The 27,418-nt window shown below is 30.5% G+C and overlaps 3 protein-coding genes across 6 annotated transcripts in view; all 3 read right to left on the bottom strand.

Moving 5' to 3' along the window:
- The window catches only part of LOC115238267 (ATP-binding cassette sub-family G member 4), a 28,402-nt gene extending 7,645 nt beyond the window's left edge, over nucleotides 1–20,757 (bottom strand). Inside the window, exons 1-4 of one of the 4 annotated variants that reach the window (XM_029811933.1) lie at nucleotides 20,493–20,757; nucleotides 18,533–18,633; nucleotides 10,743–10,873; nucleotides 1,626–1,743 (exon numbers count right to left, since the gene is read on the bottom strand). In XM_029811933.1, coding sequence (XP_029667793.1) covers nucleotides 1,626–1,743; nucleotides 10,743–10,873; nucleotides 18,533–18,591 — 308 coding nt within the window. In that variant the 5' untranslated portion in view covers nucleotides 18,592–18,633; nucleotides 20,493–20,757. Of the gene's footprint in view, nucleotides 1–1,625; nucleotides 1,744–10,742; nucleotides 11,191–12,215; nucleotides 12,569–18,532; nucleotides 18,634–20,492 lie in introns of those variants that run through there. The other 3 variants (XM_029811931.1, XM_029811932.1, XM_029811930.1) reach the window with 3 other exon arrangements.
- A 1,130-nt stretch (nucleotides 20,758–21,887) lies between these two features.
- LOC115238269 (40S ribosomal protein S28-like) lies at nucleotides 21,888–22,304 on the bottom strand. Its single transcript, XM_029811935.1, has one exon. It carries the CDS (start codon nucleotides 22,132–22,134, stop codon nucleotides 21,937–21,939), a length of 198 nt encoding a protein of 65 aa, XP_029667795.1. The 5' UTR covers nucleotides 22,135–22,304; the 3' UTR covers nucleotides 21,888–21,936.
- A 2,608-nt stretch (nucleotides 22,305–24,912) lies between these two features.
- LOC115238265 (ATP-binding cassette sub-family G member 4) overlaps nucleotides 24,913–27,418 on the bottom strand; it is a 19,377-nt gene continuing 16,871 nt past the window's right edge. Inside the window, exon 12 of the mRNA XM_029811929.1 lies at nucleotides 24,913–27,303. Within this exon, the coding sequence (XP_029667789.1) occupies nucleotides 26,959–27,303 (345 nt within the window). The 3' untranslated portion in view covers nucleotides 24,913–26,958. The remainder of the gene's footprint in view (nucleotides 27,304–27,418) is intronic.

The raw sequence follows: 27,418 nt of genomic DNA, 5'->3' as shown, positions 1-27,418 counted from the left end.
ATATAAAACTGTACTATTTTATTTAAAAATATTGATAATAAATTAAATAAATCTATAAATTTTTGTTGGACAATTATATCTGCAGCAATCTATACATAACTCTTTCAGGATTCTTGAAGAAATCCGAATAGATTGTTTCGTCAAGCAAAACATTCTGTAGTAGTCAGCCAACCGAAGACAATACATCGAAGTAGAAAGTGTACATTCAGTGCTTTGTCAGCTTATTCAATAAAATATTCTCGGAAGGCGATTTTAATACCATATAACTAAATTACACGATAACAATTAAACTGTGAAATACACATACACGCATATTTCGATCCTATCACATAAAAATATAATTTTTTAATTGTCTCCTTAATTTTGTAATCACCGGCGAAAAATATTCTTGTTTCGAAGCAGTTCCGTAAGGACACAAAAACACGAAGAAAGTGAGACTCGTATTTCGTCGAAGAAAGTGAGATCGCGCAGTATGGCGAAGAAAGCGAAATCATTGGGATAAAAACTGAAAGTACGGGGTCATGCCAAGATTATATGTACGTACGACGAAATCTTCCCGCAGCGCGGTCGGTTTATGGTAATGCACACATACAAATTCGCACGAATACCTAAGGTATTTTAGTAACGTGTCGCAAACTTTGAAGTCAAAGTACCAATTTTCGCAGAGAGAAAGGGAAAAAAACGTACGTCCGAACGTTATTGCCGTTTTTCCTTATATATGTCATATTTGTTTGTTGATGTATGAACGACAGGCTCGGGAATTTCACACAGGAAATATCTACCACACTTGGCGTTGTGGCTAATCTGACGTAAATTTTAAGAAAGCGCGAGTTCCGACGAAATTCTTCGCAAATGCTATAGTGGAAGAGGTTGAGTATTCTGGTGATTGGATAAATTACGCAAAGAATCTCTGGTTGAATTCTATTTAAATATTTGATCTTTCTTTTGAAAATGCTTTTGAAAAATGAGAATTCTTAATATATACTATTATTTAATACATACTGAATATTTGGATACATTTTATATTATTATATTGCAATAAATTGCATTAAATAATAATCGATAATTCGATAGATATTATGATGACGATTAAATGCGATTAGAATAAAAAATTTAATTGTAAATTTACGAAAATAGCCCTGGGAAATAAATTGGGTAAGTAATTTATGACTCATTATTTTTGAACAAATAATTCTTGTGACTTTTTTAAAATAGAATTTAACAATGTGGAAAAGTAATTAGAACAATGTTGTATGCACATAAAAATACATGTGTGAGTCATGAAATAAGCAGTAGCTTATTCACTGATACAGAATGAATAAGAGTGGACTTTTACCTATTAATTTTTACCAGCTTATTTGTGTCTATTTGAATGTAGGAATACATACGTCAATTGCAAAATACATATCATTGCAAGCTAATGATATAAGTATCAAATAATGCACAATATTAACTTGCGCAAGTTTATATTTATTTAAACTGAGCATATATCTTTACGCGCATTAGTCTTTTTCGTATTCTCAATATCATTAATAATAAAACTATATTAGTCTACTTGATACGCTAATATAATTTTATTAATGATAACTGTATCGTAAAAGTTTCACAAGCACTTATTGACTCACTTGTATCCGGTAAGGATATTTAGGAGTGTCGACTTTCCTGCACCAGAAGGACCCATAATAGCCGTCAACTCGCCGGATCGCAGTCTGCCGCTGACGGATTTGAGAATCGTTTTCGCATCTAAAAATCAAATAAAATTGTTAAATCCATGTGAAAAGAACTTGCTATCTGCTATACAACAATCTGATTTAACTAACACTAAATTAAACAATCTTATCTTGCAAAAGGCATTTTTGATGAAATGCATAGTATTAAAAAAAAAAAAAAACATGTAACGAGAACGCTCTTTAACAAACATTTATTAAGAAATAATATGCAACTGTGTAAAAAATATAATAAAGAATAACCGAAAATATTTGCTTAATAAATCATTATTAACTGATAAACGCAAATGTTTTTTAGATTAAAATGTTTACATATACCTTGTGAATAACAAGCTTACGGCACGCTTATATTCGTAAATAAATAGGTAAATAGTTACGTGTATTGATGATATTCTCACAATTAAGCACTTACTAATTAATCAGAATTAAATACTTTTTTAAACGATTATTATTAGTCACATTTGTTAAAGTTGACCGTCGTACCGAGATGGCATAAGCATAATCTCTGCTTTTTGTGACATCAACTATTAATATATAATGTGTGCTCGGGATATCGAACAAAGAGAGCAGGACAAAGTCCAGAATAAGCTCACACGCTATATTATATTTGCGTATATAACATTGCTTGTGTGACTCATATGTAACCGCAAGGCCAGAAGAGCGATTTTAATTGATGAGCTCGTTGATTACAAGATAAAAGTCAAGTTGTTTCAAATTCGATTGTTAATTATTCCTATTGTTAGATAATTTTTACAATAATAAAAAAGTGGAGCAATTAAGATTGTTTTTGATAATAATTAGCAGATGTACATATGTACTTAATTTCTATATACCGTTTTATTTTTTTTATATTAATTAGAAAAATTGATTTGACACAATTTCTATTTTACAATTTTATTTTCTAATATCAAAATTAGTAAAAAAATAAGAAACGTAATTTATTATGCATATTATATAATTAAAAAATATGAGAGCTTTTTGATTAAATAAATAATATTTATTTTATACATGTTGTATATATATATGCAGGATGTACTTTAATAAATATCTTAAATTTAAATTAAAATATATATGCGGAAAAAATATTTTCATTAAAATATTATTAATTTGAAGATACATTAGAGAAAAATATCTCGCATATTATCAAACATAAAATATAAAATATTTGCATCTTATCAATGTTATATAAAAATGTTTTAATATATTCAAAATAACCAATTTAAATTTCTGTCCATAAAATTTCCTTCAAACTGGTATATTTATAGTTGGTTTCTGTTATTCTATCTGTCATCGAAAATTATATTTTACTTCTTGCAAACTACAATCAAACAAACAAACTGTTTTTCAAAAAACAGCATTCAGTAAGTATAATGTTTTAAATTTTAAAGTAGAAGTTTTCTATTTGTACGAATATTAATTAGCGCAAAATAATTTATATAAAATAAAACAAAGATATTTATCAATATTCAATTGACGCAATACGCATTAACCGTGATAGTATACGAGGATCCGCCCATTCTATACATCGCACGATGTGGTATAACTTGACCTCCCGGTTTATAAAGTATCTTGATTTCACTCTAGTGTTCTTATTTCAAAATTATAGATAGATAATGGCTAAACGGCGCTTTCGCAATTGCAGTCCACAATCAGAAACAGTTGGTCTAAATAAAAAAATTAAAATACTATTGCAGTGCTTGCCCCAAGAAAAAATAACGAACGCCGTCAACGTCAGTATATTATAATCGCAAGACTTTTGAATATCATTTCCTATGTCACAAACTATATAATCAGTGAAACAATAAATTCTAGTTCTAAGAGTAGAATGGACTATTCTTTGACTTTAAAATCTTACTATCAAAACTACAACAAAAATTGATGTTATAAATTTTCAATTATAATAAATGAAGGTCACTTAAAGAATATTTTAGTTTTTAAAAGCTCAAAGTATTGCACGATTTTTTTTTTTTTTTTTTTTTTTTTTTTTTTTTTTTTTTTTTTTATTTTCTATTGTTTGTATTTACAAGATAACAAAAAGGGCCATTTATTTTCATTCATTTACAAATTCGTACAAAATATATTGTACAAAAGCAATACTTGTGAAATAATCGCGTAAAGAAACGTTCCGCATTACATTCATATATGTTTTGCGTTAATGTCACGTTTTGTTATAAGAACGTATGCACGTAAAGTGGTAACTTAATATTCTGTGACGAAGATAAATACCTCCATTGTCACGTCACCTATAAGAGTACCTTCATATAACTATTCGATTGCTTGCTATGTACGCAAATATTTGCGAACCGAACATTGCGAAGAAGCATAAAATCGTAATGACATAATAAAATGCTTTTTTGTTTCAAGCCAAGGTGAACCGGTTCCAATCAGATTTATATAAACATATTAAGACTGTGCACAGGAATTTTAAGATCATAGATCAATTGATAAAACTAATAGTCATATATATGCAAACTCCTGAATATTAAACATATTTCTAGAATTTACGCAGTCAACTACAATAATTAATATAGTAGTTAATTAAAAACTTGGTTTTTATGAGATTGTCGATGTGTATTTTTATTTTCAAAAATTCTCATACATATTCATTATTGTAATGCATCTTTTCTATTATGACAGATACATAATATGTTATTTTTTAGATTATATGACAAATAAAACTTTGTTTTTGTTAACCATAACATTAATTATCGTATAACCATTTAAAATATACATATATCAATCTTTATATTTGCCAGATATAAGCATTATTGATATTTCAAATGATTCCGATAACATTTTTCTTTGTTTGGCTTTTAATCAAGAGGAAGTGCGTGATTTCTGAAATATCCTGTATGTTCATGCATGAAGTTAATGCAAATTTATTGCTTTTTGTAAGATAGTTTCCAGCTACGATAGTTTATCACCTAATGATAAATGTGCTTGCATGTACAATATTATGATCGTAACTATTACAATTATATGTAACACATTGATTTTATATACATATAAAATTATTTTTCCATTAATTACATTTTAAATTTTGCCGGATATTGTTACGCAATTCTGTCATAATTTTATTCTTTAAAATTTTGGAATGATTATGCTGCGCTTTCTTATGACTTGAAAAATGCAACGTAAATATCTTCTTCCCACATATATCAAAGCTCACGTGCCGCTAATTGCACCATTGTGTGCCGTTGATTGGCCATGTACGCAGAATGTAATATTGCAGATCATAGGGGAACAATCCTTTAACTTGGATCTACGCGGAGAGAGAGAGGATCTAGAGAGAGGTGAATCAAGTTTGTCAATTTCGAGCGTACAAGAGGCTGCGCGCCGAATTACGCAAACCATGGATTGCAAAAATCTTTCTATGACATACATGGTGGCTTACAGCGTTTAAATTACTCCGATTGCTCACACCGTATATACGGGATATATACCTATGTATATACATGTGTATGTGTATATATATGCGGGTGTGTCTTTATGCGCATATATCTGTGAGTGTAAATAAAATAGCAAGAGCCAAAGAGAGAGAAAGTCAGATAGACGAAGAAACCTCAAAATCTTATGCCCACCTATTTGTCTTCATAAGGCCATACTGGACTTTCTTCATTTAATTTTGCAATCTTCTGACTAGCGCAATAATGCTTCACGTCATATCAAAACGCTGCAACATAATCTCGTAAAAGTATATCGTAATATCTGCCATATAGGCAAGAATCGTATTTTATCTGTCTCCTGTATAACAACAATGATTTCAATATAAATTTAAAACGATAATCAAGAGAAAATATCCGACACATGAAATTGTCCCTACACAATTTGTTGATCTCTTGAGATAATTATAATTATTTTAAAGAATAAAATTTTTAAAAAATATTTTGTAGGAATGTTCTCTCTCTCTCTTTCTCTCTCTCTCTCTCTATTTCAAAAAGTGGAATAGAATATTTTGTTAATATACAATAATAATGAAATCCCTTTGAGTATTGCGATAAGAGAACAAAAACCTCTAAAAATCGAGGCAAAGTCGAAATTATCAGTTTGAAGTTATCAAACGCGTGCACTCAAGGCTTTTAACTTGTGTTACTATTTTTATTACATTGTTGATAAATATTTCAACGACTTTGAAAGGAAAATGATTATCGCGAGCAAGGATATTCGATAAGAATGTCGCCTTGCTAATTTATGATTCACCGATTTATATTTTATTGCGTGGATATCACATTGGTGAAGCAATGAGATATAAAGTTTTATGGGGTGGAAAAATGATGCTTCAATGGTAACATAACGATAACCAGTAATAGAATATAAAAGAGAAGAATAATATAATATACAATTATTGTTCGATATTTCATTATTGCGCACATTGCCATCGTTCAGGCACGCGAAGATATAGGTCATATTATTACCCTAAATAGATAATGTATTTCATTCTTTAAGCCGATGAGAAAAATATTCAATTTAATGGCTATTGCATTTCTTTCGCATTGCAACATGTAAGCCGACAAATGTGAACCGAAATGCAGCACGTGCTTTTTACGTGTATTGTGATATCTGTCCAAACTGGTATCAATTTATCAGCGATACATCATTGTTTTTCTTAAAAACGTAAAGCTTTTCAAGTACTATACGTATGACTAAATTTATCCAATCAAATATTTTTTTACCAAGAGAGATACACAATTATATATATATATATCTTGCGCGCATTTTTGTAGATAAGTCAAACCAAACTAGTGAGTTATTAGACATATCATTTCGTATATGAAACAATGATATTTATCAATAATTTTCGAGATAAGACATCCTAAAAAATAAGAATATTAAAACATTCGTGTGCGCATCCATGAATGCATATTTACTGCGTGTTTCACGATAAGAATTATCTAATATATTGAAGTATCACTCAATATATTGATATTTATCAATAATTTTCGAGATAAGACATCCTAAAAAATAAGAATATTAAAACATTCGTGTGCGCATCCATGAATGCATATTTACTGCGTGTTTCACGATAAGAATTATCTAATATCATATATTGAAGTATCACTCAATATATTTATTCAGGCACGGACAATAATTATCGTTTGTGATTCGCATCTACGCCTACAGCAAAATCTTCTGGTATAAAGTGTTATGTATTATATTGTGTTTTTTCTTTGATTTATTGCTAGTTGTAGAAACATCTAAGCAATTAATTTTGATCTGAAAACCGTGATATATAGTATCAATATTACGTTTGCATTACTGAAAAAATGAAATGAAAAATGCTATCATTTTATATTTAATTCTATCTATGCTTGACAGCAAAATGAGTTTATTACGGAAGCCCATCTGCAAGGTAGCATTACTAGAATAACGTAATAATCCTGGATTACGTGGCCAGCTGTATCTCAACTTTTAAACGGTTCATCAAGGCCATCAGAGTTAATTTCCTACTTCTTCAACAAAGATTGCATCATAGCAAAATGCATTATGCAATAAATATTTAAATCTTGATATTCAAAGTATTGCACGATTGAAATGTAGTTTATCATTATTTCATATATTTGTGATCTGTTATACATAGCGTTCAGATAGCGACGTTCATAGCGACTTTCTCTTTCTAGATCGTAAAATAATCCTTTTGATCGATGTGAAATTATTCATCAAAATGGTGACTAATTCGAGAATCAGAATCTGAACGTGATGAGTCGCGAGCAGTCAATGCCGGTGAAACAGAATTTTATCCTACTATAGCTATTGCAAGCAGAACAATTCACTTGTAAGCTTGAAAGCTACGATAAGAAGAACAAAGACTCTTCGAATAATATTTACACCGCTTGAGATTAATACTTACAAAGAGAAATATAATCGTGATGTTTTTTTTTTAAACCAATCTGTTCTTTAAAATATTTTAAATAATTTGAATGTATATTAGGCATTTACGCGGCCATTAAATCAAATTTATCTGTTCTTTTTTCAAGAGTTTAGATTACAAATCAATGTAATTAACATATCCTGTCTGATATGAGATATTATGTCATAATAGATTATTTTGTAAAATTGTGGTTATTGATGTGATTATTATCTGTGATGTGCAATTAATCGGAATCTTTATTCAGATTTTTCTGGATGTTACAGCGGATAATATCAATAATCGCAATTTGAGTGACATATACATATTTACATCACTAAAATTATTCATTTGCAAATTAAAATATCAAGTTTGAATCATTGACTCATATAAAAAAAGAAGGAAGCAAGGCATTTTTAATCGCGTTACACAATGACCTAATTTTGTAATAAAATTTCAATAACTTCAACAAATATACGCACAACTTAATTCTATAATACAATTTTCTTACACATGATTGCAACTTAAGAATATCATTTGCAAAAGGTGATTTATATTGCGAAAATACCTCTATACGAACTATAAAAAGAAAAAAGGCAACAGATGAATGCTATCATATGTCTATAAATAATTGAAATATACTACATAGCTTATGGCGTGTATATCCACATCATGAGGCAAAATGTCATATATTGCAAATAGAATCTGACCACGATACAAAGGCAGCTATAGAAAATCGATTACGCAGTATGTGAGTATGTAGTTGATACAAAAGACTTCGTATTGTTAGTATTATTATTAAATTATTGATCTGATATATATATATATATATAGAGAGAGAGAGAGAGAGAGAGAGAGCAATGTGTTGACATTAAGTATAACAGGTGTCCTTAGTAATATTAGTTTGCGTCTGAATTAAATTAATGAAAATATATGCGTTGAAAAAAATTTCTGAAATATGCTCATGTTCAAAAAAACACGGACAGTCATTCACATGTGTCATACGTTCGCTGCGTTTAAACTATCGTTATCACGTGTACCGTCTACATTACATTCTGATAAGAATGCCCCCTGAAATGCATTCACGGAGCGTTCGTTGCATGCCATTGCACCGCATTACGGAGCTGCGGAAACGCATTTCTTCCACGCAATTGGCGTGCGTGCATGCACTTTCACTCGGTGGTCAATGTCATCGGAAACCAGTTTGCAACCATTTATCACGCTTGACAACGACCGATACGTCCGGGGCAGTTAACGACAGGTTTTTGCATGCGAAGGCTACAAAAAAAGAAGAAAAAAAGCCTAGTACAAAATCCGTTGGCAATTCTTTGACATGCAAAAGATCCGTAAGATTCACAACTCTGACAATGCTTGTAAATTGTAGATTTATCTATTATTAGTACGCGCGTATTGGAAAAACATATTTTACATGAAAAACGTAAAAATATTAATGGGAGATTTATTGCCACTCGCAATTAGAAACATTGCTAGTAAGTGCAAGATAAAACTTTGATTAGTACTTCTAATTATAGATTCGATCCAACAGTAAGTTATTATGCTTGAGTATTCGACAATTTGCGATTGAAAATTCTTTGTGCACGTGATATGCACATAGATCAGAAAATTACAATTTTACTAGAATCGATAAATTTTAGCATAACAAAAAAATTTTAGGTCTTGCATTTTATAGAAATATAAATAGGAAAATATACCGCAAAATAAAGAAAATTATTAAATTTGACATTAAATACTTGGTCAAATTTGTCTGTTTTTTCAAAATAACAAATATATAATTCATTCTACTATTCTATCTATCGACTTGTATACAATCTACATGCAATTTTTGATGTGTATTTTATATTAATATTACAATATCTTGAATGTTTCGTCGAAAACCTTGCAATATATTAAGCAAATTAGTATACGGAAGTAGATAACATATATATGATAATGTATTCGCACGGAAAAAACATGTATCTTTTTAAGTACATATATATATATATAAGATGCATATGTAAACAAAACACATTTTCGTGCGTTTTTAAGTGTTTTATAGGAAATAATTAAAGAGAGATTTCCATATAAGTTATATATATTTATTAGGCCATTATGAAAACAAGTATAAGAATTCAAAAAAATATAAAATTTTTTCACATGACTTGGCCATGTTGAATTCGAATAATATTCGCATGTGGAATGCAGTTCAAGGGCGGTATGTGGGCACACCATGTGATTTACGATGTAATTTCTACGATTATTACGACTTTTTCTCATACGACTACTACTTTTTCTACTACATCACATACATATCACATCACTATCTGAATGTGCCATGGCTAATGCTTAATTGGCTAGAGTTTAAATATTATGTTAGTTCTAGTCGTTAGTTTTTTATCATTTCTTGCCAACACATATAGCATATTATTTATTAAAATTTTATAATTTGGCCTTGTCTAACCACATAAAATTTATCTGATTACCGCAAACCTGAAATATGTTAGCCGCATGTGTGCCAATAGTATGAAAATTTCAAATCGGAATATAGAGACCTTTAAAGAATCTTTGTTAAATTACAACAGTTCGAATGTATTAATAAACATTTTTATGCAATTTAACGATATCTATATAATAAATATTGAAAAATTGATCCTGATATTTTATGCGCGCATATAAAATATAATTAAAAATTATAAATAAATTGGCGAATCTTATGCTTGATTAATCTTCTATATCATAGAACAAAGAATTATCTTTGTTTCTTCGAATGTCAACATTCTATGCATAACGACATAACCAGCGTCGAGAATAGAGAATGGAGTACATATACATATATCATCTCTATTTAAAAAATGATATAACTATTTACAAAGTAAAGTTCAAATTCCAAAATTCGAGATTTTATCAAAAGTGATATCATAACATCATGTGACGCTTCTTGCTGTATATTGAATTGTGAAACATGAAAGTATAAAATTATTTTAGTATGTATGTATGTATGTATGATGTACAACAATTACAATAATAGACATGTCTGATGGAAAAGATATGATACAGATTTATCTTCTCATGCATATTTTAATTGCAAACATTTAATTGAAAAGCGTATATGGTTCTCATCGCAATTTTCTGTGGATTAAAATATTGATATTAAGTGGAAAATGTGTACTCACTATTTTTGCGGCCTTCTCGGACCTTATAGGTGAGGTCGGTGAAAGCCAAATCGACTGGTGGTCTCTTTGGCAGGTGCGTGATAGTTTTTGGCTGCGCCGGCACGATCTGCAGCCGCACCATCGAGTTTTTCCTGGATTGGAACAAAACTCGATTGGTGTCATCCTCCGTCGAGCAATTTCCCTCAAGCGTCATTTTTCAATGAGTTTTCCTTTCACGTTTTCTTTCCCGAATGCCAATCAAAGTTTGTCCCGATCTTACTAGCTTGTTGCGAGATCAATGTTATTGTGTTCACGAAAGTAAAAAACGAACGATTTCCCACTGATATTTATCACTGCCTGCAATATCATTCGTATAATGCAATGCACCTCGCTTTCCATGCAAACGTTTTATACATTTCAAATACATTACTTGGGAGAGGGAAAAAATTAATCTTATACTAAATGTATATATTGTATTCGGAGCAAGTTTGATCTAATAACGAACTTCTGTTTATATATATATATATATTTTTTTTTTCAATATTTGTGGACGATTTAACGATTTAGATAAGTTTGCTTTCAAATCTCTTTGCCGTAAATGTTTACAAACAAAGCGTCAACTTTTAAAAAAATCTTGTTTCATGACGATCTTATACCATGAAAAGTTACAAAAAATATTTAATAATATTTTTGAAAGAGCAACGCGTAAGTAACAAGGAAAGAAAACAGAGAAATTGTTACATTTCTATAACACGTTGAATGTCATTTCATCATCCGTCAGATATAAACACGCTTGCAGTATCAGCACTAGCTTTTTCATCACAATATAAATCATACATATAAAACAATCAACCACGATAATTATATATGATTTACATAGTTTATTAATCTTTATTAAAGATGATAGAGATTTATTTACGCGCAATGTGAAGATTTACATTGCTAGAATATTATATAAGAACATTAAAAACGCGTAATTTCATATACATTAGTAGCATATAATACTGAATATGAGCATCTCGTAAAAAGGTTATACGTCATATGAATCTAATTTAATACAAAATTAGCATATGAGAAAAGGAAGCAAACATATAGATTATAAATGTACATCGATTTGCCAATTAATGTTTTATAAAACAGTGCGAATAGTTTCCAAACTTCTGTTGATCGTTTTATTATCGCACATAAAATTTGCACATAAATTTTTTTTACGTTTATATTTTATTCGCGTTTATACAAAACCTGTCAATCAAAAGATTTTGATGTAAATTTTTTTTTCTTCAGAATTTAAACTACGCAATAAAAAGCTCCGAAACAAAGTAATATAGTGCAGTAAAAAAAAAGGTCAGTTGATGCAGAGAGTTCTTTTTAATCAGTTTTTACACAAGAACGTCTATCTAAAAATTCTATTTTTAAAATATTATAACAAAAACTTTGAAATATTTCTTTGTAACAAAGAGAAGGAAAAAGAGCAATTTTTTAATGTACACTGACTCTTACACGGTCCGACGCATTCGTAATTTTATGCGATACTTCTTTGTACGTTGTTGGAGAAACTTTCCCGGACACCGAAACTAGCCTTGAGATGCAACAAAGCGCATCCTAATCTGTTTCTCCGAAGCGCGCGATGAGGTGATCGATAATGATAGCACCACGTTCGATCTGTACGGCTGCATGTGTCGCGGCGCACTCCCGAATAGCGCGCAACGCGTTGCGATTTTCAAATACACCGGATTATGCTCCCATAACAAAGCTTGCAGTAGGTATAACTGGTGGGGAGACAAAAGAGCCGCTTGACACCTCCCTCTCACGTGTACTCGCTATGACGGTTCGAGACCAACTGACTTAAAAGCCGCGACAGCATCGCGACCACCGCCATTGATCGCTGACGTCGCATCCCTTTTTGTCTCGTTCCCCCTTCTCGTATTCCACGGTCTCTCTTCCCTTTTTCCACTATGCGCTATGCGATCATGAAAGAAGGCATTCACGATGCATGAGAACAACGTTATCGGTAGATCAAAGTCCCCATTGACAAAAACACGGATGTTATCGTTGATAATATTAATGACATTTTCCAAAAAGATTTAGTCATCTTTTTCAATTTGTTGTGGCTCTCATTCCCTAATTTATTATTATTATTTTTTTTTTAATAAAAGATTATACGTATGGGTGTAATTTTCATTGATGACACGTCTCGATTTTTATTATTGCCAGTCAACTATCTGGAATATTTGGAATTTGCGAGCGATACATTACATAGTACATCACGCGGTTTATTGCCGCAGAATGAGAGTATCTGCATTAATATTTCGATTTGTATCGAAGAGTAAAACTAATTAATATTGTCCGACGATAGACAATGACTTGCGTATTAGAAGTGTGTAGTAAAAATATAAAAAAAGAAAAGAGCATAATCTGGGTCGGAAAATTTTTTTAGGATTCGGACAAAGTATACACTGCCATTTAAACCTATTATCAGCTATTATCAGAATGAGCCGAGTTACCACAGATAACATCATCACATAGCTGCCATGATAAAAGTAAAGAAATGTTATTTTAATTTGCAACTTCGATGAGATGATATCCTGGAAGAGCATTTTTATCGCATGCTCGAAATTAATCTGCAAATGGGATTATTAAGTGAAATTATTGCGTTCCGTGCTCACAAATCGCAATCGATGATAAGAAAATAGACGCAATAGCATTATTTTTGAGAACTTTCCACAGCTATATATGGTGTGAGTTAGTTTGTACGTCATACATTCATTTATAATGCAGTAGAGTTATGGACTAACACCATTAAAGGATCGTCTTTAATATATTGACGTAAGTGGACAATGATTTAATAGGAATATGAGACTGACAATTGATTAACAGTTGCAATTATTATTAGTATGTTTAATAATTAAAAAATCTAATAATTAAACAGAAATCTCTAGAGTATACCCTATTACATCTAAAGAAATTTTGTTCGTTATATTTAAATAACTCTATATTTGAAATTACGCAAATATTAAAAATGATTAAATTGACCGATCAATAATTATATTACTTTAAGATTAAGTACATTTATTTAATGTGTTAATTGAAATCTGAATACTCTGTACTCTGAATGATCACCGGAAGACTGGTGGTTAAGCATTGGTTGCAAATCGATCGACAGCAAAATTATATGTACTTTACGTCATAGACACGTTTATGTATTCATTAAATGCAATTTATATTTTTCGCGCGTTTGATCAAACACAATAAACCGTATTATGATCCGCATTACAAGATTGAAAGTTCGGCACATTTACGACCATATCCTGTCACGTTTTGTATCTGTACTCATACAGAATGCAGAATATAAAAATAATAATAAGGTTTTCTTATTATTACTATTTAAAATTTATTTATTTTTTTTTTGACATTGACAGATTCACTTTTCCCATATTTTCCCAGATATTAAAAAAATAAAAATCTTAATATATTGTACTAACAATAAGTACAGATTGTAAATAGATTGTAAACGAGTACCAATTTATTAAAACATTATCCGCGTCACGCTGCAACAAAATAATTGTCGCGATAAAGTTAAGATAAAAGCTAAATTTTTATGTTAATCGACAATCGATAAAACATAAAATAAAGCGTAATAATTAATTATAAAAGATATTTATTTTTCCTGATTGGTTGATGGTGCCAAAAAAAGATGGAACATAAAATATGCATTTACATATGTATAATTTCGGAGATTATGTATTTTGTCGAAATAATATAATATAACGCTTACCGCGTGTAATTAGCTAATAACTTAATTATTCTTGTTTATGTTATTAATAGTAATTAAACGCAATAAGAATTATGAAATAATCTTTTCTTTCTCTCTCAAGTGTTATTGCAGTCATACGAAATGCAATCAAATTTTTATTTCAGTTTATGAAAATGAAATAGATTATTTAAGAAGATGAAGAAATATAAAATAAATTTAGAAAAAAAAACTAAAGATATATATAAAGAGAGATAGTAAATTTTTGTTTTGCTATCCCCCGATAAATATGTTATAATTCAGAGATTCTAGACACGTTATTGCGAACGTGACACTTTTGTCAATAGCTATCTTTTTTCTGTTGGAAATTATACGATAAAATTACATACGAAAAACTATGAGAGATTGCGAAACTCGCGAAGAAAATGGAATAATCACAAAATTGAAGCATAGACAAAGTATTATTTCCAAGTGCAGCAGTGTAGAACTGTAGGTTGCACAACAATTTCAAAAAGGGAAGAGAAAACGAGCAATTTTATGTGATATAAATGCTAACGGTACCTATTGCAGCATCTATGCAATTAATTTTCGCTACAATTACATATATATGATTAAATATGCTGGTGCATCGTTAGAAATTTATTTAAATTTATTAAAAATTCAGAGATATCTTCTTAGCAGCGCTTATTTAAGAACGTAATCTTATAAATAATGTTGAGATAAAATATTTTTCTAACATGTTACCAGAGAGAGGAAAGAACATATAAACACTGCGTCAACATTAATTAAAGCTATTTATCATAAATTATATCTTTAACATTTTATTACGAAATGCTATTTATGTGTGTATGTGTGTGTGTCTATTTTTTATTAACTATTTATCATTTATATATTTACATAATTCAAGTCTTAATCTACATAAAATATTCCAAGAAATAGCAAGTAATATAAATAAAAGTAGTAAGTAATATAAATAAAAGTAAAAAAATAATTACCATTTTATAGCGATATAAAAACTACTACAAAATGTTTGTTAAGGAACGATTTAAAGAACGATAAAAAATTTATGAATTTTACGAATAAAAGAATTATCTGTTAACTGATTCATTGACAAATAAAAAACAGTTATAATCGTCCAGTTGTATCCTTATCTTTCTATCTTGATTTATCAAATGTAGCGAAGCGTTTATTCTAAAAGATATTGATCGTAAAATTTTGTAATATTGACGAAATGACCAAATATTAGGAACCTTAGCGAAAAAATGACTGGCGTGAGATAAATTTTTGCAGAGCCACGGCTGGTTACTATCGATAAAGTCATTCCGAGAGTAATTTACAATGTACAGTAGCCGAAGTAAACGTCGCTTACACAATAAGAAGCGCAAAGTCCTTAAACAAATCTTCAATAAGCATGATAACAGTGTGATGCAGAAACGCATAGATATTTCACTAGCGACCTACTTGATTGTATCGGCAGGCACTTTGTTCCCATCTGATATCACAGCACTAGTTAATTAAAAGTGCATAATTAAAAGGACAATTAATTAAAAGTTATAATAGCATTATCCGCAATATACTGTCCATTGTCTGGACGCGCGTGGAATTTATATGTATCTCGGCGAATAATTAAAGATAAATTGCTTGTGACATAAAAAAATAATAAATCGAAAACATTTGTAATATAAGAAAAAAAATAAAAGAGCATTTTCGAGAGTTATATTTAATAATATTAATTTACTCACAGTTGTTTTAAGTAACGTACCGAAACCGGCGATTGTAATAAATACAATAAACAATAGATAAATCGGATAACTCGCATAGAGACAAATGAGAAAAATCGTGATAACGTACTTTGAAACAAAGTATCTTAAGATGGATTATTACATGTTGACGGGCGTATTTCCACTCTCTGGGTCATCGCAATTATGCAAATGGCCGTAAATTGCTTATTATGCAGCACACATACGCACATGTGAACATTATAAAAAATGCTCCTTAACGTTTGCTAGTCAAGCTATAACCGTTGGAATCTCGGCAAGGAAATTCCATGTCTGTTCATATTAATCTCGTCACGAACCGGTTTGCATAATCGGTCATAATATAAAAAAAGGATAGAGTCTTTCTATTTTTCTTTTCTCGCAAAAAGAAGAGATAGTCGGATGAGATCATCAAAAAAAATTTCTTTAGATCGGAGTAAAATAAATTATACAAAGAGTTATAATTTTGCGATTGTGTAATATATAATATTTCATGTAAATTAACCGATTCTGTGGTTGAAACGATAAAAAAAGATGTTGTATCTTGTAAAGTCAATGTAAATTTTCTTACAATTCTAAACACACAACGAGAGAAGTAATTATCTTGGGATAGTCAAGAAAAACTGTAATGCAATACTACATCTATTATGTAAGCGTAATATTTAATTTGTACGATAAACATCTATTTTATTATCCTGTTTATAAGATTTTTTACGCGTGAGTAATAAATCGTTTTTGTTGAATGATTATATAGAAATCTTCAAATGATATCTCTTGAAACCTGCTCGAAGATCAATATGCTGTGTACGGATGAGATAATGCGGAACGAAATCAAGTATCGAGTAGGTGCAAAGTTCTCCATTATTGACAATGTTTAATCGTTCTATCTTTTTGCGTTCGTGATACATGCGGTAAAGTTTTCTAAATGGCAGTATAGTATATTCCTATTGATTTTTTTCATAGACGCGATTAGTTTATACGATAATTTTATTATGTGTTTCTCAAGGTAAACACTTAAGCGCAAGGTTTAGCATCAAGAATCGATTTAAAAGAAATCGTTCCGATTGAATTTGTTTCTTAACACTCATTAAAATATTTTATATTGTGAAAACTGTGTGTGAATTTATTTTTCATGTTCGATAAAATGTCTGTACAATGACTTTGTACTATTTTGTTATGCTCTAGTTTGAACAACTTTTTGCGAAAATAATTATCGAAATTATCGATATGATAAAGAATTGATTGCTCATGATTATTACCTAATAGAACATGCAATATAATTCCTGGAAATCGAAGATGTAATGTTTAAAGCTTGAGTATCGCCGGAAATGTTGTAGCGACAAAGTTCAAATTCCGAGGTACGTACACTCTGTCACTCTATGTTTGTGGTGACTATCAGACGGAATAAATTATCGGCGATTATCGGTTCTGAATTGACCTTATCGTGGAAGAATTATGGTTCTCTGGTCAAAGTTATTGATTTGCGCAAATCGTGAAAATTTCACAGTACATCAATATTAATTATTTGTATTTTTTATTTTAGAAATAAATATATTCTGCAGTTAATTTTGTTTGATCCTAAACTATATGTGTGTCTATATATAATCGATTTAATATCTATATTTATCTTTCAGAAATATGATGTTATATTACTCTAAATTAACTTATATTATTATATTTTATGATAAAAATTATTTTATATATAAATAATTAATAAATATATTTTGAAAAAACAACCAATTTTTCAATCAGTATTCTTTTCTTGATTAACGTTGCAATTAGTTTTTATTATGAAGAAATGATAACTTCAAAATAATGGAAGAGCATTGAGCGTTTGTTGAGAAACGCCCTATATATGTATTGGCATTTACGTGATTAAAATATCAAACGTCATAAATGCAAAGATAAAATTCAGTAAAAAGTAAATGAAAACATCATCAAGCATATCGAGGAGGGTATTCTGATAACATTGATTGAACTACCACATATGATAATAATGATGATCGACCTTATAGTAGTGTTGTGTGTTCTAAATGTATCATTCTAAGCGAGCACATTGCATTATTTTCGCAGGCTAGAAAATTGGGCATTGCAGATTTCTCCGTAAAAAAGCCATTTTCTGTCAATTCCGCTTTTTTCCGATATACATATTATTATTGACACAATTTGAAAACTCATTGTTCAAATGAAGGTTGAGGGATGCTTATTCATGTTCTTCCTCTTTAAAACTTATTATAAACTATACATTTAGAAAGTCACTACAGAATATAAGACAAAAGTCTATAATTTTGTTAGAAACTCACCCGTTAATTCCATTACTGAGCAGTCCGTTCTGCATGTTACTTTTTCCGCCTTCCACCATAGTTCCAATTACGTTGCTCCACAGACTTACAACAACGCACGTCTGAAAGTCACAAATATATTGTTAGGAAAAGATATAAACGCGATGTAATCAATATATTCCTTTAGTAAGAATGTATGTTACAATTGCAATAATGTAAGAAAATTGTTTGCTATTACATTGCTGTGCATGCAATAGAAAAATAATATCGTATAAAAAACAAATCACGCAAAGATTATCTATAATTACAGATAATTACACATATGTGTTGAATTTGCGTAAATACATAAAAAGAGACAGAATAGTTTTATCTGGATGCGAGTAAAATTTGAATTATTATTTGATCATTAATATTACGTAAATAAAATACAAAAGAGACATACATCTCTGCATATATATAAATTAATTTATATTTATATCCCTGGGAGGGAGGAGGGGAGAAGTTATTGATATTTTTTATTCATCCTTACCGCTCTCTATGTTCTAATTAAATAGAAGTTATTTCATTAAAATTGATTATGTAACTTGTAACTGATAGAAGTTCATGTTCAACATCATAAACATATACCAGCGATGATTCGCGTATGATTATGAGATCACGTGTAATTTAGTTTACATTTACGGCAGAGAGTACGATAGATTCATAGTATAATATTATGTATGAGAGAGAGAGAGAGAGAGAGAGAGAGAGAGAGAGAGAGAGAGAGACATGTATGTATTTCATAATTTCCTCTTTTTCATCAATTTTTGCAGCCTTTCTATAAGCGATGGAATCAATCAATAGTCGTTTTGCCTTTTTGCTTGAATTTATTTGTTACTATCTCCAAAACCGAAGAATATTACAAATTTTTATTTGTATAACATGTGTATATATAGTATACATTATTCATAGCTTTGAGAATTATTAATATTTGAATTATTTTCGCATAGCGCAAATCGCTATCACAATAAAAATTTTAATTGTTTACATTACTGATTCTCAAATTTTTTTCTCGTCGAGAGTACATAATTTTATATGAATGGGCAGAATGTATGAACAAATATAATTCTGCTCTCTCTTTCTCTCTCTCTTTGTTGAGAGACTCTTCAAGTTATAAATAGTTCAATATCTCATTACAATTTTCTTAACCGCTATATTGCAAAAATCACACACACGTAAAATTATTGAGAAAATATATCGAATATATATTTCAAAGAACAAACAAGATATGAAATATACATAACAGTTTTATCATAAAATTAAGAAAAAAATTTCCAGTCGATTATTCTTCGTGGCACATGCGTGCAATGCACTCCGTCGAATAATGATAGAGCTATATAGAGATACCGTTGCAGCTGGCCTAGTATAAAAGCCGTAGTACACGCGGAGTGATGCATTTTAATACAGCTTTTGCACATTTTCAAAAGATACATGAAGATACATCACTATTAACTAATTAGCCAATTATACCAAATATCGAATAATAAATAAATGCACACTTATATCAAACATGTCCGAAATAAATACTATCAGCATTTACTATTTTCATAAAAATTTATATTAAAAATTCCAATTATATACCAAATAGACATTTATATGCATGGTTATAATATTAAATTTAACAAATTTATATACTCTAAACACATTAAAAAATACATATATCATACCTAAATATATATTTATTATGTGTGTTTTGTATATATGTATACAGGCTTTTTTATGTCAGATTATTGTAAGTGCCTTAAAAATCGTGGCGACCGTTACGAGGACCACCCTGTATATGTATAAATTTCATTATATGTTATGTATTACATTATATATTTTGTTATATATTTCATATTTTATATGGAAATGCGTACATACATGACTGTACGTTACATGAAGATATATATATAACGAGATATATAACGCGGAATATAAATAGCAGGCATCTCATATTTACCCAAGTGAGTCGCACCCACACTTCTGCTAATCTTGGCGCTGCCCTCCGGATGCTCCGGTTTGTACCAAGTATCGGTCCTAGAATCCGTGCGCGTGAATGAGTATTGTAAAAACGGAGATATTTACGCGCGGCGCGACGACGACCACGCGCGTACCAATTCGCGTCGCAGCATTACACTAAGCTGGTCGATCGATTGTACGCGACTCTGGAGCCTTCTAATCGGCTCGACATCCCCGTTCTCTTGCGCGGATCTCGCGCAGCGGATTGGCCGCCGATAAAACCTCAACATCTTGCAAACTTTGACACCCGTGCCTCTCCCGGCCCCACCAGCTTTGCGAAAGGCGAAGAGAATGCGCGCTGCTACTACTAACGTACTTCTTCCGACTGTACTTTACGCTCGCACACTGCCTGCATGTGCGCATGACGAATGTTTAATTGACAATGAATTAGCTGACTCGACCCCAGTTTGATAACTTGACATCTGCAATAAGTACGATGGACTTCAGAATATTTTTTTTGTTTAATTGAAGATGGTTATCAGAGTCGTCAAGGTTTTGAAAGGAATGTGTTATATAATATAATATTATCACGTGTAATATATATACGTATAATATATATAATTTTGATTATTATTTGGGATAAGAATTTGAATAAAATCTCTACTCTATACGCGGAGAGCATACATGCGACGCAATTAATGTTGTTTAAATTGATAAAATTTATCATTATTGAGATTATCTTTAAATAGACAGAAAAGAAAACATGATTAATGTTGTGTAACTGATGATTTTTATCTATTATCGGTGTAATCGCTAACTGCTAATCATTAAAGAACTGATGCATCTTGCAAGTACCAGCTGTTGACAAATTGTGAAATTAGTTCTTATAAAATAATAATTAAATTTTTATATTATTATGAACAGATTTGTTTGAAACATTCAAAATATTGAATATTGACTTTTTATATAAAACTTGGTTGAAGATTCATAAGTATTTCCATTTTGCGAGCAGAATGAGGCGCATTGTGAAATTGATTAAATTTTATCCAATTAAAAAAAGAGGTTACCAATAAACATTGTATTAACATTGACTTAACTGCGATTATTTTTAATTCTTTCTACGAACTTTATAAAAAATATTTTTAATTAGACATATCTAAAATTATAATGCATGTGTGTGAAATAAAACATATACATGTCATTAACTAATTTATTAGCATGATAAATTAGGTGCAAAAAAAACATAATTCATTTTTCATAAACATAAGCGGAGGGAAATATATTTGATACATTATTCCAAAATAAAAAATGATAAAACAGTTCTTTCTGTTTTATTATTTTGATGATAGCCTTTTCTTTTTATCGGTATACTCGTCGCTACAACATCAAGTTCCGAAATTCCACCAGTTCTTTACGTAAGGCATGTGATAATTATTCCTTTCGGTTTAACGAAGTCTTCTTGCTTCTCGCTCGGATTCCAGAAGCGTCAGAATATCTCCTTCTCGCACGGGACCTTTGACGTTTCTGATGAGTTGCCTATTTTGTTCATTCAAGAATTCCACTTTGACCTGTGTACATTGTCCTTGAGATCCCGTCCTGCCAAGGACCTTTACCACTCTCGCTCGAACTATAGGTTTCTCCATGTTCTATCGATCCTTATATCTCACTGTGCAATCACACGCGATAGAACAGCTCTTGTACAACGTGTTGCAATACTAGCAATGCTGCACTAAGCGCGGTTGTTGCCAACTTGGATCACATGCGGATCAAATAACATCTTGTCAATGTTCCAAGAGAGAATGGAAAATGCCAACTAAGGATATCTAGTAAATTCTGCAAAGGACGCCTGCGTAGACGATTTTAGAAAACTTTGTTAATTATTCGAATAATTATAGAGAATCTTTTTTTCTACTTAAAAACAGAAATCTTTTATTCTTTTTAAAAAAGAAAAACGAAATTAAATTCAAAGTTATTTAAAATTATTCAAATTTATTCAAGGTTGGTAGTCTAGTAGTCATCGTTGCGCGTTAAAGGCATGCTTAAAATAAGACTGGCCTGTATCTCCATCAGTCGTGCAGTCACGTGATATCGATACGTCACTGAGACGTCGATTCAAACTTTACAACTCAATAAATTACATTATAAATATACTTTGTATTACAATTTGAATGCTATTGTGCAGAATATTATGTACTATAATATCTGAAAAGTTCGTGTTTAAACACATCAGTCAAATCGGAGTCAATTTTTCATTAGCAAAAAATTTTTAACGCCGATATATCTACTATTAAATATTTTGATGGCTTAGACAAAGAAGATGATTCATCCATTAATACAATTGTTTATTCATTTGTGCTTTAGTATAAACGTGACGTCTCTTGCTAAAATCGCAAGATACGAAGTACATTAGCTTCAGTTCGTCAAGGGTCGGCGATGTTTTTTTTTTATCACGCGAAACATCTTCGTATAATTTTCGTCGGTTCAAAAAGAAGATTTCCTCTACAGGCCTAATCTCTCATGTCTTTGTACATTCGCACGCTCATTCACACATTCTTTTACAATCTTTCCGTCATATAAAATTACAGTACTTGAAAAATTGCGATATTTGGTATGCGATGTATTAGGGTCTGACTTTATGCATTATACATTGACATGTGCGTGTATGTGTGTATGTAAGTGTCTGTGCGTATGTGCGTGTACACATGTAGATATATGTATAATCCTAAAAGAGACAAATTATGAATGGATTTTTCTATGCTACGCGCACACACTTGTATCTTATATTTTGCGCTTCATAACGAGCGAGATCGCTATAATAAAAAGTTCACACCGATAACGCTCGAACGAAGCTTGAACACAATGCGCACGTATTCGCGATACGATTCGAATAATCGATTCGATGATTATTCCAATCTTTCTCCTCGCTCAGCCATTTCTTGCGCAGCATTGCATGAAATCTGGACTTTGACAAGCGCAAAATTATAGTACGATCGACCAGTATAATTGGAATTAGTCGTTAAGAAATAATCTGTACATCAGAGAATACTGCACATTCAGATTTCGATATGAGTGCGATTTCGTAAAAAAAAAAAAAAATTTACATGTATTATTATTATACATATATGAAGATAGAATGCGTACCTTTTCTGGAATAACTTTTGCAAACAACATATGATCTGTAAGCATGCTAATAATTAAAATGGTCAATAATATATCACGCATATAAAATTATTATTGGGTTTATACACTTACGAATATCTCGATATTTTCAGTTGCGGCAGACAAAAATTTTTTTATGGATATCACAATCTCGTATAATCTGCATTCTCTTTTTTATTTCGTTAATGTCGCTCTAGATTTGCGATAGAATCATTCTAGTATTTTATATAAAACTCATTGTCTATTTAGTAAATAATTAGGAAACATGTAAAATTTAAGTTAGTAATATAATAATGCATACGAAAGGAATATGTAATAATTTGAAGTAATATGTCGTATGGCATTTTGAAATTATCCTCTCTCTGAACGATAATCATACCATTGCTTTTGAACGCATACAACAAAACAATAAATAACTATACAATATTTAAAAATATAGAAATTTATTTACTGTCCCATGGATTAATACACATATCTTTTTTTAATCGATCTTTTTTTCTTTATTATTAGAATTATATGACATGAGAAACATGCGTAAGTTCTTTAAAAAAAAGATGTTTGATTATATGTATATCGATCTTATATATATATTTTAACGCTTCTAAAATATATTTTATGGTAGCTATATTTTTTTATAAAAACCTAGAGAGAATACTTCCAGAGAAATATACATATATTTAGGGTTAATGAATTTTGAATCAAACAAAATAACTCAATAAGAGAAATAAAAATGATTTAATTGTATATTGCAACTATGTAGATCCCTTAAAAAACTTAATAATTATTACATTACCTAAAATTGTTCTAAATTCACCGAACTGTTTTATATAGCATGAAAGAAACATTGTATAGTTAAGATAATGCATTGATGATATCGCACGATCGATTTAAAAATATATTATACCGTTAAAAAAATCGATATATCAATATCTCATTAAGATTTGAACTAATCTTAAATATTTTTACTCAGAATAATGAGACAAATCAATTGGTATAAAAAAAATAATTGTTTTTAAGAAAAAATATTTTGACTTCTTCATAAAATCCTTGGTAATTAAATATTTTTACTCCCGACTGCTGCCAACCGCAGGTTGGCAAAAAACGAAGGGAGTATGCGTTTCATTATGATATTAATGTACAATTGGCTTACAAAAATAATAATATAATAATAATGTAATTAAATGATGTAATAAAATAGAAATAATATCAAAGTATAAATACTGATTTCTATAACTTATGCGTAACAATAAATGTAATTATCATTTGGCTAAAAAAATATATTTATTATCAACGAATATCATATATAATTATAATAAAAAACATTGCAAGAGAGATTGATAAGTAAACTAATATAATGAGATATAATGTAAGAAATTATAAGTTCTACGAAATAATATGATGTATAAAATAATTTTCACGTGATAGATTCTATATATTGCCTTGTCATTTTGTCATTATCACTATTCACTCATTAATGCAGACAAAAACTAGAACATATTTTTATTGTTAAAGTTACACCTATCTCGCTATTATATGTATAGCATAAGAGAAATACCATAACTAAAATATGTTTTAACTCAATCTCTTAGATAGAAATAAAATATGCTTCAATATAAATAAAATTACATTTATATTGTCTACAAAACCGATGCATAAATTGCTTTGCTCCTTATAAGTTTATAACTTTTTCTTGATATCATGATCATATTAGTTGGTCTTAATAACATTTGCAGCGAGTCTTGATCGTGTATAAATTAAATTGAAAGTATCTATAATACAATTTTAATCTCTGTCCTTTCGTCAATCGTCGGATAAATGAATGTGCAGAATGTAATTGTGTATATAGGCCGTGAAAAAGAATCATACAATATTATAAAACATAAGTATGAGTTAATTACATATCATTAATGCACGGAATACTACCTATCTTTTGTTTTTCGTTTTATACAGCTATACATACACAATGTCCTCCCAATAGTCATATATACTATATAGTATAAGTGTAACAATATTTAGCACTCGCACTTAGAAGCAACGCTCAGGCAGCTAGTGATTGGTCATGTGTGAGCTTTTTTACAATAAACATATTTCTTCCCTTTTCTTTTTTCCCTTATTTCCTTATAATTACTGTATAATTTATTAGGTAAACTCTTGATGAAATTACGATATGAAGAAAGATCGAGTGTGTGATTATGTGAGACGTATCGAATAAGCACTTTCTATCGTTAATACGAAAATGTTACTCGCGAACAAGTGTGCTTTCGAGTTTCGCAATTTTCCTCTATTCGTCTGTCCGAGGACATTATTACGATCGTAAGTACGCAATTTATTTATCTCCGAGATAACCGGTCGAAATAAGTATAGCAAACTATGTATAATTTAACATGGGAATATCATAAAAGACTCGTTTTAACGATCCTTGTGTTCTACTCTGCTTATCTATAGAAACCTCTATTTTGTCGTGTTCGCGTTTAAACGCGCTCGTTGGAGGGACACGAGTCTTGAATGGGCCTAAGGCTCCTGGCGAGTTCATAGTATGTAATTGGCTATAAACGCGTTTGCGATTTTAATTTAATACCGGAAAGCCAATGTATTTGGCGTCGCAGATCGACCTACACGTTGTTAATACACGATTGAAAGTAGTCTAACTCCTGTCTGTACTATTTATTTAAACGTCTACTTATATAGACGATTTAGATTGTGATCCGTTTTTAATCAAATTTGAATTCTGGTCGCGATAACTATTTCTTACTTGGACAAAGAAAATACGATAAACTGTTTTCTTTTGCCAACGGCAGAGATCAGATTCAGTTTGGTAACATAAGCCATAATCATTACGATTAATAATAATTAAACATTCTTCGAAGCATTAATATTCTGCACACATATCATGTGTGTGTATGAATGGAATCAATAAAAAATATTATACTTTTATAAAGACAAACATAAAATTAAGTATCTTGCGGTATTTAACGACTTAAATTATCATATCAAAAAGTTCGTATGTCAAACGATTTAATCAAAGACGACCTTGATTTACCTTGTTCCCTCATATCTCTATTCAAAAGCGTGTGTATTCTCTTCGTCAATATTCCTTTCATGCGACGATCTTTGCCGCTCAATGCGACAATTCTATTCTTGTCGATCTCGAGATCGAATTGTCCTTTGTGCGCGATCGTCTCTTTTGTCATTCGTCTTACACGTTTAAAAAAAAATGTAATCTTCGTTGAGATCCAGGTCACAGTCCCGCTGCAACGACGGCCGCAGCGTCGTGATTATTGTCTGTCCTGGACTACCAGTCAAAAAATTTAACGAAGGGATCGCAGCTTGAGTCTCAGCACAAAGTAAACGACCACTCTGAGACCGAGCAGGAAGCCGACCAGGGCAACAACGTCCACCCAGTAGACCGCGTTCTCCATGGACATTTGTTCGAGGAACTTTGTCGGACTCTTAAAGTGGCAGTAGTACTCGGAACACTTGAGCTTCGCTCGATTGTAACCGTACACGGAGATCATGGCACCTTCGAAACCGTACCTCACGTAACTCACGTACGAGAGGAACTTCAAATATTTTGGAATGGCGTTGAAATTAATGAAGAAGCCGGAGAATAGGACGATTGGAACCGACATTACGGGTCCGATAAATACCCCAGTCTACAAACGATAATACGGATATTAATACGAAAATTACGGTAAAAATGAGTGGAAGAAATTAGTCTTGTATATATGTATGCATTTTCTAATAAGGTTTTCTATATATATATATATA

Source organism: Formica exsecta, unplaced genomic scaffold, assembly GCF_003651465.1.
Source record: "Formica exsecta isolate Colony F162 unplaced genomic scaffold, ASM365146v1 scaffold33, whole genome shotgun sequence".
NCBI lineage: Eukaryota > Metazoa > Arthropoda > Insecta > Hymenoptera > Formicidae > Formica > Formica exsecta.
This window is presented reverse-complemented; position numbering and strand designations above follow the sequence as displayed.

Bases quoted from the DNA above. Each gene is read 5' to 3' on its own strand.
- LOC115238269 (XM_029811935.1), bottom strand. From the start codon at position 22,134: ATGGAGAAACCTATAGTTCGAGCGAGAGTGGTAAAGGTCCTTGGCAGG.